The 13,812-nt window shown below is 42.2% G+C and overlaps 1 protein-coding gene across 1 annotated transcript in view; it reads left to right on the top strand.

Moving 5' to 3' along the window:
* The window catches only part of TMC3 (transmembrane channel like 3), a 72,810-nt gene that overhangs the window by 31,196 nt on the left and 27,802 nt on the right, over positions 1-13,812 (top strand). Inside the window, exons 2-5 of the mRNA XM_030578224.1 lie at positions 5,458-5,606; positions 8,303-8,469; positions 9,831-9,974; positions 12,433-12,508. Coding sequence (XP_030434084.1) covers positions 5,458-5,606; positions 8,303-8,469; positions 9,831-9,974; positions 12,433-12,508 — 536 coding nt within the window. The remainder of the gene's footprint in view (positions 1-5,457; positions 5,607-8,302; positions 8,470-9,830; positions 9,975-12,432; positions 12,509-13,812) is intronic.

Here is a 13,812-nt window from a genome sequence, read left to right as displayed (position 1 = left end):
CAGCTTGTGGAGGAAGAGGGGCTATTCAGCATGAATGAAAATGGCAGAATCTGGCTCCTAATAACTAGTCACTGACCAAGATGTGCAGGCAAATGACTAAACATAACATAGGAAATATACTTGAACTGACTTCTTATTGCCCTTAAATCAGAAAATTAGAGGCTTATCTAGCAGCACTACAAACAAATAGTGGCTCAGGCTTATTTGCAATAATGTTTATGAGCATGAAGGAATTCATGGGCTTTTCTGGCATTCAAAACAGTCCTCTTGTTTGTTCATTCCAGCTGGGAGGAGGTGATAATCCTTCTAATGGCAGAAAAAGGAAGTGTGTGTTTCTGTCCTGATAAACCGGTGACTCTTAGCTGCTTGCTTTAACCTGATTTATGTTCTGATACATAGCTATGTAGTCAGGAGATTTTGTTGTGTTGTGAATTAGTAGCCAAACAAGCATGCTGTCCCCATGCTGGTGGATTTATGTGCAGTACACATGGCTTGATGTGTCAGAATTCTAGCCGTCTCTGTTTTATAGATTTCATTATCGAGAATATTAAAATGTAGCATAAAGAAAGTCAATATAGACCTCTTTCTGGGAGTGAAGAAGATTATGGGAGGGAAGATTATGGGAAACTAGCAAGCAAAATCCTAGTCATCCAGAGGACTTAGAGGAGGTATGTATCAAACACACTCAGGGCAGAGCTGGCCCCAATAAATTCACCTATACAAAAAGTAGAAAATTGCTACTCTCCTTTATAGCTTACTCAAAGTGGCTTCTGCACTGCTGATTTTTACTGCACTTTGGTGCACCCAGGTGTTGTGGACACCTAACATGCATCATAAAAGGCAGATTAAAGGGGATGGAGTAGCATGTTGTGGGGTGATTTTACAAGACTTGGCCCTGAATGTGGACATTTAGTTACCCCATGGTGGGGATCCAGGGGTGTGTGTCTCTGTGTGTGTGTGTGTCACTGGTTTTCATGGGAGATCTGCACAAGAAGCAACTGTGGAATTAGGCCTCATTTTGGAAGTTTTTAGAGCACAGGCACTTCTTTATCAAACCTGGTCCTTCCCTGTCTGCTAAAGAGTGTACAGTGAATTCAACCAAATTCATTTAAATTAAACCACAAAACCTGCTGAGTAATCCAGTTACGGACAATACATTATGCAGCCTGTGACAGTTTAGCATTTTGCTTACTTAGCTGTGTGCTGTGTTACGTTTATAAGAATGACAGTCAAAAAGTGACATTTCTCAGCAAGCCTCAACTCTGTAGATTAGTCGAGGGCAGGAACGAAAGCAGGCTCCATGCTGTACTCTGCAGCAAATCTAGTGGAGAGAACTTAATGTTCTATCTTGTCAGAGGATGCAAATAAAACTTAAGTACCATGGAGCTTTTATGGAGAGAAAATATCGAGTTAGGAGCCAGACGTATCTTTTCCTGTGGTTTTTTTTTTTTGCTTGTTTGTTTTTTTAAGTGGAAGGGCCAAACTGTGTCAGTAAAATCTATTGATGTCAGGGCCTGTAGGTTATAGTTTTGTTCTCTTTTTATAATTTGACCCAGATCCTCTGCCAAGCCTCAGCTGAGTGCAATTCAAGGGAAAGACCATCAAGGAGCTATTGACAGCTCTCAGATCCTGTGGCTTGTTTTTTCCCCAGTCCTGGTCCCAGCAGATTTTGGCCTTTTGGGCCTGTTCTACATTCTACCACTGGTAGCAATTTCTAAAGATGCTAAAGGGAAGGCCACAAAGGCATCAGCTATGAAAGCTCTACTCAAGCTGGTGACTCTTCTGTGTCAGGGGAGTTCCCATCAGTGGAAATGCAACCAGCTTCTGCTCCTATTGCACTGCTGAAACTGCATAATGGGATTGGCGCAAAGTGCCAGCATTTGGTCCTCAGATCCCACCAATCTTAGGCTAAACTGTATCAGGCTATAAATAATGGGCCCGTCCTGTTCGTGTTAAAGTGACTTTTAAATCTTTTTAAATAATTTTGTAAAAATTGTAACTCTGTCAGTATAATGAATAGTACTGCTCTTCCAAGTGTATGATTGTCTGTGACAATTAATGAACTGATCATCACTGTTATGAAAACTATGCCAATACAAAAAAATTGTAAATCAGGTAACGCACATCTTTGTACATGAAAAGTGCACTGTAAGAGCTGAGTGCTATATAGATGAGCTGCTTTTTAAATACAATGTAAAATGGGTAAAGGCTGTGGCCATGGATGTTTGGTTTTCAGATCTGCCTTTGCTAAAGCCTGGGGCTTATAAGGTCTTGATGTTCTTAAGGCAACAGCAACATCCCCATTTACCCACCCCCGTCCCCAATTACTTATGCTCTGGGAATATGAATATATTTTAAAACATGGGTAGGTTTTCAAGGCTATTTTAGATTCAGTTTGTCATGCAAGAATATACTACATAAAACATTGTAGCACATAGGGAAGTCCAAAACAAAATCATACATGTGAATGGCCCTGAACATTGAGGAAAATGCAGCCCCAGAGTTAAACTTTGTAACTCAAGCCTGTCTGTGGTATCCTGCCACCACTGGAAAAACGTTCAAAAATGACACAGTGGGGAGAAGGGGAAATTATTTAATTCTTGAAAAAATTGTACTGATTTCTGTCTAAATGTAAATTCTATGTGGTTCTTATATAATGGTAGTTCCTACATTCTGGTAGTATTCAAGCACTTCACACTCTTTAATGGATTTATCCTTGCAACATCCTTGTGAGGCCAGGCAGTGCTGTTTTCCTCATTTTACAGATATGTATGAAGCACAGACAGACTTGCCCAAAGTCATACATGAAGTCTGTGGAGGAGCAAGGACTTGAACCTAGGTCTCACAAGTCCTAGGCTAGTGCCTGAACCATAAGATTGGTTTTTTTAAAGCAGACATATATTCTTTACATATCACATAGACAAAATCAGTATCATGCCTATTAAATGTATTTAAAAACTGGCTCACTGATAGATCTCAACAAGTAATTGTGAATGGAGAATCTTCTTCAAATGGCAGTGTTTTCTGGTTTGGGACTTTCTCAGCCCTGTGATAATCAATATCTTTAGTAATGATTTGGAAGATGTTGCTTGTAAAGTCTGAAGATGACACAAAGATTGATATATCTTGACTTTAGTGAGGTTTTTGATACTGTCTCACATGACCTCATAAACAAACTAGGGAAATGCAACCTAGATAGAGCTACTGTAATGTGGGTGCAAAACAGGTTGGAAAACCATTCCCAGAGAGTAGTTATCAGTGGTTCACAGTCGCACTGGAAGGGCGTAACAAGTGGGGTCCCACAGCTATCATTTCTGGATCTGGTTCTGTTCAGTATCTTCATCAATGATTTAGATAATGTTATAGAGCAGTGGTCAGTAACCTTTCAGAAATGGTGTGCTGAGTCTTCATTTATTAACTCTAATTTAAGGTTTCACGTGCCAGTAATACATTTTAACGTTTTTAGGTCTCTTTCTGTAAGTCTATAATATATAACTAAACTATTGTTGTATGTAAAGTAAATAAGGCTTTTAAAATGTTTAAGAAACTTCATCTAAAATTAAATTAAAATGCAGAGCCCCCCCGCCTCCGGACCGGTGGTCAGGACCAGGGCAGTGAGAGTGCCACTGAAAATCAGCTTGCATGCTGCCTTCGGCACCCGTGCCTACCCCTGGTATAGAGAGTGCACTTATAAAGTTTGCAGATGATACCAAGCTGGGAGGGGTTGCAAGTGCTTTGGAGGAGAGGATTAAAGTTCAAAATAATCTGGACAAACTGGAGAAATGGTCTGAAATAGGATGAAATTCAATAAGGACAAATGCAAAGTACTCCACTTAGGAAGGAACAATCTATTGCACACATACAAAATGGGAAATGACTGCCTAGGAAGGAATATTGCAGAAAGGGATCAGGGGGTCATAGTGGACCATAAGCTAAATATGAATCAATAGTGTGACACTGTTGCAAAAAAACGAACATCATTCTGGGATGTATTAGCAGGAGTGTTTTAAGTAAGGCACAAGAAGTAATTCTTCCTCTCTACTCTGCACTGATTAGGCCTCAGCTGGAGTATTGTGTCCAGTTCTGGGTGCCACATTTCAGGAAAGATGTGGGCAAATTGGAGAAAGTCCAGAGAAGAGCAACAAAAATTATTAAAGGTCTGGAAAACATGACCTATGAGGAAAGATTGAACAAATTGAGTTTATTTAGTCTAGAAAAGAGAAAGCTGACAGGGGACATAACAGTTTTCAGGTACATAAAAGGTTGTTACAAGAAGGAGAGAGAAAAATATTATTCATAACCTCTGAGGATAGGACAAGAAGCAATGGGCTTAAATTGCAGCAAGGGAGCTTTAAGTTGGACATTAGGAAAAACTTCCTAACTGTCAGGGTGGTTAAGCACTGGAATAAATTGCTTAGGGAAGTTGTGGAATCTCCATCCTTGGAGATTTGTAGGAGCAGATTAGACAAACACCTGTCAGGAATGGTGTAGATAATATAGTCCTGCCATGAGTACAGGGGACTGGACTAGATGACCTCTCGAGGTCCCTTCCAGTCCTATGATTCTATAAGATTGGTGGAGCTGTAAATAGTGACAGCTCAGTTACACAGAACAAGCGGAATTACTTGGTAGATTGTGCTCATTCAAATAACACGTGCTTTAATGCATCCAGATGCAAAGTCATACATCTAGGAGCAAAGAATGTAGGTCACCTTTACAGGAATCGGGGGGGGGGCACTGTATCTTGTTCAACAGTGACTCTGAAAAAGACAGAGGTCATAGGGACATCTAGGTCAGCTGAAGATCTGGAGGAGTGCTACGCTGTGGCACTGCAAAGCAGTTGGATCTGAGGCTGAAAATCTAACCCCCATATTCTCAGAGTATCACAGTTATAAGAAATCAGTCTAAATATGCTACATTTGTTGCAATGCATCACTTACAATGCCTTCCATCTCTTTAAGTGCTCCTCTTCACACTCTTGATTTGTGCTGAGAGAAAAAATTATTTCTAAGTCTGCAAAGCAAAGACACTGTAGACAGTCCCTCTATATTTGTTCTCCATGGTGCCTTGACGCAATGGAATTAAGGTAAGGAGGGGCTGAGATTTATCTTCAGTACAATTTTCAAGCACTGAATTCTTCCCAGATACGTGTAGATAGCTTTCACGGATGGTACTTGAGGACTATACCCCTATAATCTCAGGCACTTTTCTAGAGACCTGTGTCCTGTGGCTATTAATGCTGTAACCTTGGGATCTCTTGTTGCCACATGGCAGAGGGCACTAGAGTGCATCAGGGATTCCCCTGTGTCTGATATCCACATAGTAGTTCACCAAAGAGTATCATGAAAGGTGTCTAATGAAAGCCTGTGTCACACTGGTCTTCCTACTCAGGGTAAAATATAGGTATGGATAATATATAAGAAGTTATGTGTGTATACTGAAAATTATGTTCTTCAGGTCTGCGACTTGAGGCTAGTCATCAAAAGGTGAGAAACGAGTTTCTTTCAGGCAAGAAACGTTTATGTATCTGTCTATCAATATATAAATTGAGTATTGTATGGTTCACAACGGGCACCCATTTACAGTCTGAGCAAAATGCTAATCAGGTAATTGCACAGTCTCCAGGGTTGATTCTAGACAGAAAAACACAAATGAGGGTGGGGATCCTGGTTGCAGATGCAGACAGAGGATTTTTGGACTATAACAGGACTGACAGAGCAGAACTCTGGATCTTTCCACCAGGGAGGCAAGAGGACAGTATGTTTGTTCCATGAACGAAAGACCACAGCGAAACCTGGTTGTAATAAACTGGCAGAATTTAGGGTGAACTTTTGTTCTCTATGACATGACAACATCTTATTAGTTAAATTTAGAGTCTAGAATGCATGCTATGATTTTGTTTTATTTGTCACCCTTTGTTGCTAATATTTCTGCTTGCTACCATTTGAATTTCTGTTCTTTGTTTTAAAAAAAACGTATATTTGCTTCCTTTACCAACAAATCTAAATATTGTGTCTTAAGTGGAGTTGTGTTCTGTGGTGAGCTGGTCCTCTTTGGGAACAGAAGATCTAGGAATTCCATGTGTGTCCAGTGGGTCGGGACTGGGCACTCTAGAGGGATGGCTGGAGGACCTGGGGTTGGTGTGTTCCTATTGTTAACCTGTAAAGCAAAAGCAGAGCCAGTGGTGGAGGCCTGGGAGGCAGGGGTTGTGTTGCCACAGACTGGTGGTGTTCTGACATGCAGCAAGCATAGGTAGTAGCGAGGCGCCCTGTAACCACCAGGAAGCATCACAAATGCCGTGTCATGTTTGTATGCTATATTTACATATATGTATTGCACAAGGTACTTGTACTAATGTATGGATTTTGTTAGGCTTGCTGCTGTATCCTAGGCCTGCGCTGATATGAAATTGAATCAATTGGGTCCATGACTGATGTGATATGTGATTCAAATATCAAAGCTTACTTTGAACAAATGGGCTAAATAAAAGGTGTGATCCTAGATTCCTGAGTAAAGCCCTAGTCATGACTCTGTAAGGGGAGGGTGAGACAGAATCTCCCTCCTTCCCTAGTTGGGAATTTCAGGGTATCCTTCTGCAGCCATTGCTACAGCACACAGGCCATTGCAACCACCATGCCCACTGCACATCCACCGACCCATGTGGACCATGTTTTGGCCAATGGATCCACATACCTGTCTAGGTCTATCCCACAACTGCCACTACTGTAATGACATTAACCGTGGGCCATGTTTGGTAGTTTTCTCCCAAACTTTTTCTGAAATCGTCTAAGGGGGCGGGAAGAGTACCTGCTGTTTACAGGGGCCTTGATCGGCTGGGATCCCTGCTTTAGAAGTCAGTTTAGTCTTTGCCTAAGGCTTGTCAGGCTGGTGAACCAGGTAATGCTCTCTCAGCTGTTTCTAACAAATGCCCTACAGACTTTTGTGCTTTGGCAGCTCTGCTCCACAACTCCCACACCCAATGGCTGTGTTAGCATGATGGATTTTTGCAGCTTGGAGCCCAGAAGAGAGGGAGGATTTGTCAGTAGACCAGAGTCTATTTCCGTTTTGCCCAAGTCTGCCCCAATGGGGAAAATTCAAGATCCATAAGTTATGTGGGAAAACGAGATCATATTTTCAGCTGTTAGTAAAAACAAAGAAAAAATGTTAACAGCTCTACTTTGCCCCAGATCTTCTTGCAAGATGGTGAGGCAGAGACTCTGGCAGCCTGGCTAGTGCATTTTATTGTATTACTCAGATGTTAGTACGAACTTGTGCTTTCATCTCAATGCAGTGATGTGGGTTCTGGCCCTTTAAGGGTACGCCTACATTGCAATGTAAGCCCAGGGTTAGTAGAAGCCATTTGGTTAATGAAAACCAGGGCTTCAGGCGAGACTTGAAGTCACAACTTCAGCATGTCTCTACTCAGCACTGCTCTGTAAGTACTAGGGGTAGCCAGTTGAGCCACTGGAGCACCCTCAAGTTAGCAGATCCTGGATTTGTTAACCTAGGACTTGCGCATCTACACTCATTTGTAACCCCAAGTTAGGAATTGTTGAATACTGGGTCCCAAACTGAGGCTTCAGCATCTGCACTGCATTCCAGATACTACCTGTATCCCAGACTTCCTGGTGGCCTCCCAAAATGTGGCTTCTTTAGCCCTTTGTTCATGATGCGAAGTGGAAAAACTTGACTATCCTCCAAACTTGACTGTCCAGAGGGCACAGAAAGTCAGTCCATGGGATTGTAGAATACTTTTAGTGGACCCCCAGAGCATGAATCCAGTGGAGCTGCATCTACACTGCAAAGCAACAGGGCTTGAACCCTGGTCCCGGCTTGACTCAAGCTCGGACCCTCCACCACTGGGGGGGCTCCTGGGACCCTGGGGTCTGAGCTGAAGGTTAGCACAATTTTCTGTGTCAACAAATGGGGTGGAAGTGGTTAGATGAGCCTGAGTTTGAATCCTGGGCTTATTGCAGTGCAGACATACCCTAGAGATTAGTTACTATCATACTTGGCAATGGCATCTGTGCTCTGGATTTTGGACTGCGGGATGCCCAGAGACACTCTGGGAAGCTAGGTAGACTGCCCCAAGGATACCAGACTGAGCATCTTGTGTACTGCCACTTTAAGACTATCTATGTGTTGCCAGGTTTCAGGTTTTTCCCACTCTTAGGAGCACCAGCTGCAGGCGAGTAGTGTTCTGCTTCAGCAGGGCTCGGGAGTCATTCTGTGCTCTCTCGTTCCAGATAATAACGTTTGCTGTTTAAGGTACTTCACCTGAGAGCCTAAGTCTTCCTTCTAGCCTTCCAGAATGCCATCTGCTCCAGCTGGGTCTAACACAGCTTCAGGTATTGCCAGAATGACAACAGTAAGTGGGTCTGCTGCAGTGAAAACTACAAAGTCCTGCAAAAGGCACAAAAGTGTGAGGCAGCATGCCAGCATGTATGCATACAAGGAGCCACCCCGCAGGTGAGAGATTTTCTTCTGTTCTACTTGTAATGCAAATTAGATAAAACTATTATTGATCTGGGTGAAAAGAGGCATCACCCCTCTACATTTTCTGTTACAATCTATCCAAATGATGAATAAGAACATGAAGAGATAGAGGAAACTTTCCGTTATATTTTTCCTTAAATCCTTTTTTTTTTTTTAATGTTCCTTACAGGACCAAAATCATCTCCAGAGGGGATTTATTTGAGTAATTCCAAAGGTGTCCCATTTTTCAGCAAAGCTGCAGGGAAGTTATAGTGGGTGGCATTCCCAGCAAATGTGGGAAGCTGATATTAAATTGCTGGTTTTGTTTCATGTAGCATTGCAATTCTGTTTATATTGTTTCTAAAGGAAAATCTTAATGGCTGGAGCTTTTAGACACGCTCCCCTGTAAGTGTGAGCACTGCTTGTTCTTCACTTACGGTACACAGTATGCGTTACAGACGGGGATGAGATCCTTAGCTCTACTGCTTAATTTGTAATGAAAGAGGTGTGGGGCTCAAATAATTTTTTTACATTCTCAACGAATGCAGCAAGCCCAGAGGTGCCAGGGCTATGAACTGTCAAGCCTAGAGGTGCCGAGGCTCAGTCCTGGCAAGCCCTAGCCCAAATTAAGCACCTCTTAGCTCAACACATACACTAACAACATCAGAAAAAGATAATTGCAGAAACCAGTATCTGGGTACATGTCTCATTTTCAGGGATGCGCTATTCTTAATGCCCCTGTAATGGGGTCCCACAGTTAATCCCCAGTACTCGCAGTGTGGAGGATTGAAGGGCTAGAGCATTCTAGGCATTTATTGTCCCCGTTTTAACAAAGAGACACTGTATCCTAATCACAATCAAAGTAAAAGATAGTGCTGCATATGGCAAATACATTTGTATTAAGTGCACTTGCTGGAAATGTTTACATAGCACTTAGTTCCTGAAAAATATACTGAGTGTATGGACGGGACAGCATGGTGATTGATCTGTATGATTTGAAATGTGGGGAGCTGGAGGGTTTGAATTCCTGCTGAGGGATACAGGGTACCCCAAAATGCCTGACACAGAGTGCAAGCTGGTGCATTCCAAAGGCAAAAAAAATTGGTCTTCAGAAGTATTTTTCTGAGCTACAGAGATAAATGTCATCTCTGGCAGTGATAATCTAGGAGTAGCCAAGGAAAGCAGTGACTCCACCTACAGCAGAGAAATCAGCCCAATCCTCCCTCCGGTTTATTGGTCTCCTATTGTTATGCTGTCGTTATAGACCAGATTGCATGTGTGTCTATTCTTTGCTATAGTTCTGAATGGGAATAACTTGTTTTATGTTTGTCCCCCATGGGTGTGGGACTCTCCAGTAACTCAGGTGATGATAATGGTGATTTAAATGCGGACAGCAACGACCCAGAGCAGATCTTCCAGAATATACAATTTCAAAAAGAGATCATGGCAAACATCCGTTGCAGACCATGGCCCATGAGACAGAAGCTGAGGGCACTCAGGTAATAAGAGTTTTCATGGACATTTTCAATCCCCCCATTTATTACTGCTTTTCCAAGTCTCACAGATTTGTTAACCTAAATTAGGTGTGAGCATAGGAATGGTTTACAATTGCTAGAAAACCATGCAGCAGCTATCTTCCTACTACTCCATCATAGAGTAGTACAAGGTTGGGAATCATAAGATTTTGAAAATTAAAAAGCTTCTAAAAGTTGATTACAGCGCGTTTTTGTACGTGTTCATTGAACTTGGGATCAGGCCAGAATAGCTTTGTCTTTCTCTTTGCCAAGCATCTAAGGGTGCTGTAGGTATCATACAGCTCTTCATTCTTTAGACTTCAGCCTTGTTTTGGGCTCCAAATTCGGAAGCTTTGTATTGGTGGTTAGTGGTGATCAGAGCTTTTCCTGAGCCATTTGGAATATAAAAAATATTAAATGATTCTGCATTAGAATGCTCGGGAAAGACCACTGTGATGTCACCATACGTATTGTACATTCTGTCAAAGATACTCAGCAATATGTGATCAGCTAAATTCTGTCCTTGTGCTCTGTGAAACACTGTCAAAAACAGCACAACTTCGCACAATTCAGGAAGGGTATGTTTGAAAGTAATGAGGCTTTATTGAATAAGGAGACAGAATTTGGCACTTCAGCTTTTAAATTATGTTTCAAATACCAAAGACTAGTACCCATGTTTGCAGATTAATGAGGTACATGTAGACTGTTGACAGCATGCAATGTAGTATCATCGTGACCATAGAGTCTAAAGCCATAAGCATTAATGGTTCCAAATTTGAAACATAGTCGAAAAGTTCATAACTTTCTCCAATATCTTATCTAAACTGCATCAGTCTTTTCACTGTGCATTCGATTTTACTTTTTTTCCCCTTTATATGAAATCTCTCCCTTGTCTCCTCACTGTGTGCTGGAATGGCACTTTACTAACAAGGAAGGTTCATCGCTCAGGCCACCTTTGCCTTGTCTTGAGAAGCAAAGGGAGACTTTTCTCATATCCCTGGAGTGGGAACCCACAATTTGCAGCTAAACCCAAGCTGCCTTCGTGGATGTGCAAATGCCCTGTTCCTGTCCTGTCTGACTGCCTATGGCCCCTATTCAGCTCCCACAAAAGTAAAAAAAATCCCATAACTTTAGTGTAAGTATAGAATCATAGAATATTAGGATTGGAAGAGACCTCAGGAGGTCATCTAGTCCAATCCTCTGCTCAAAGCAGGACCAACACCAATTAAATCATCCCAGACAGGGCTTTGTCAAGCTGGGCCTTAAAAACCTCTAAGAATGGAGATTCCACCACCTCCCTAGGTAACCTGTTCCAGTGCTTCTCCGCCCTCCTAGTGAAATAGTGTTTCCTAATATCCTAAACCTCCCCCACTGCAGCTTGAGACCATTACTCCTTGTTCTGTCATCTGCTGCCACTGAGAACAGCCTAGCTTCATCCTCTTTGGAACCTCACTTGAGGTAGTTGAAGGCGGCTATCAAATCCCCCTTCATTCTTCTCTTCTGCAGACTAAATAAGCCAAGTTCCCTCAGCCTCTCCTCATAAGTCATGTGCCCCAGCCCCCTAATCAGGCCTGGCTCTAAGCACCAGCGCAGCAAGTAGGTGCTTGGGGCAGCCAACAGAAAGGGGCATCACGTCTGGCTCTTTGGTGGCAATTTGGTGGCAGGTCCCTCAGTCCCTGCCACTGAATTGCCACTGAAGAATGAAGTGGCAGCAGTAGAGTTGCTGCCGATCATGGCTTTTTTTTTCTTTTTTTGTTTTTTTGCTGCTTGGGGCGGCAAAAACACTGGAGCTGGCCCTGCCCCTAATCATTTTCACTGCCTACTGCTGGACTCTCTCCAATTTGTCCACATCCCTTCTATAGTGTGGGGACCAAAACTGGGCACAATATTCGAGGTGTGGTCTGGAGCAGGATTAGGCCTGTATGCATATCTTGTCCAATACCTCTGATTAAAATGGAACCAGTAATTTAATATTAATCAATTGCTATATTGATCAACCCCGTACTTTAGACTATACTTTCAAAAGAAGTGTTGGTATCCACATAAACTGAACTAAATGAGGTATTATGTTGTTTTTACTTTGAGAAAATTTAGGTTACATTATTACAAAAAAAATTTTAGAAACCAGGGAGCAGGCCACAGGAAAAAATGTTACTGAAGCTCTCCCTAAAGTGAAAATCTTACATTCATTTTGCAAACTGTTGGGATCTGATCCTGTGGTTCTTTCTCAGACAAAACTCCCATTAATTTAAATTGTTAGCAATACTCTTATTTTAAATAAATGAAGTTTTGCCTGAGTAAGGACTTCAGGATTGGGCAGGTAGTCTGTTGTGACAATATTTCCCATTACTTGGCAACTTTCATCTATGTGTGGTATGGCCCAAGTTCAGAGAGTAGTAAGATTTTTGGTTACATGAAATAAAGATTTTGTCTTCCTCTGCAGACAAGCTAAGGAGATTGTTTTGAAATATGAAGGCAGGCTCACTAGAACAAGAGGTTACCAAGCAGCTGGTGCAGAGGTACGTCTGCTTTTCATTAAAACTACAGCTCTCTCCTCTAACAATTATCTGGAATTCTCATTTTCAGAAGTACCTTTTTTCTGTGAAACACTGCTCCCCAGTTCAAGAATTGTGTGGAAGAAAAATCCAGTTATAAGCTTCTTTTTTCTATTAAGAATTTAGTAATTACATTTTTGCAAACTAATTTGATGTATGACGGATGGGCATTGTTCCGGTAACATGAGTATTTTTTCTTTGCAAATACACCAGCAAATAATGAGTGTCTGCCAGAAGGTTGGTGATGGGAACAGGAGCCAAACAATGTGTATTCTATAAAGAGTGGTTTTGCTGAAGTAGGGGCCCAAGTACACTCATTTAGTATGAGAAGTGTTTCTGACTTTTTGTTTTCAAGGTAATGTTATGAACACTTATGGTAGAGAGCCTGTGGGAAAATAGTATGTGATCAAAGGTTGCCATTTTTCTAATGGCTGGTAACCAGATCCCCGGGGCCCAGCCTTTGCCCTGCCTCTTTCCCTGGGCCCCATCCCTGCTCCGCCTCTTCCCCCAAAGTCCCACCCCTATCACTCACAGGGTCTTCACCAGCACGGCCGAGGCCACCTTGCCTGCCACCTTGTGGGCTGCAGGCTGGCTCTGGAGCTGGCGGCAGCTGCTGCTGCTGCTGCATTGCCTCCTTTCTTCCACTTAGGGTTGCTACCTTTTCCACAGATTAAAAAAAACAGACATCAGGGCTTGTCAGATGACATCCAGGGACACAAGCAGAAACCCAGACTGTCCGGCTGAAAACCAGACAGGTGCCAGGCAACCCTAATGTGATCATGTAATTAAAGACTGTATCATAATGCATACACGGAAGGGGACTGAATTAAGGTTGCACGGGCAACCTCAATTCTGATATTTCCTAACTTTTGAGGGCTTGCATTTACATACTTAATGATGTGCTTGTACTGTAGTGTGTGTGTGTGGGGGGGTGTAATAGAATATAAAATTCAGGATAACCAAACTAAAAAATGTAAGGCTAAATATTTATCTGTTGTTCTATTGACACATAAACAACAGTACTTTTGCTTTGTTCTTATGTCATCAGAAAGAGCTGATAAAAAATACAACCTTCCTGGATAGTGGTAAGTTGTGTTTTATTGGCCTGTCTGTGGGGGCGAGCCCATGCACACACATACATTAGGCATTATGAGTGAAGTTTTGCCATTGACTTCAATGGGGCCAAGATTTCACCCGGTTTGAAAGATTTGAGTGCCTAAGGACTCTGAGCACACAAACACCTGCTAAATTGCACAGTTTGGACTTGT

This window comes from Gopherus evgoodei, chromosome 10 (genome assembly GCF_007399415.2).
Source record: "Gopherus evgoodei ecotype Sinaloan lineage chromosome 10, rGopEvg1_v1.p, whole genome shotgun sequence".
Classification (NCBI taxonomy): domain Eukaryota; kingdom Metazoa; phylum Chordata; order Testudines; family Testudinidae; genus Gopherus; species Gopherus evgoodei.
Note: the sequence above shows the minus strand (reverse complement) of the source record. Positions and strands in the feature narration are given on the sequence as shown.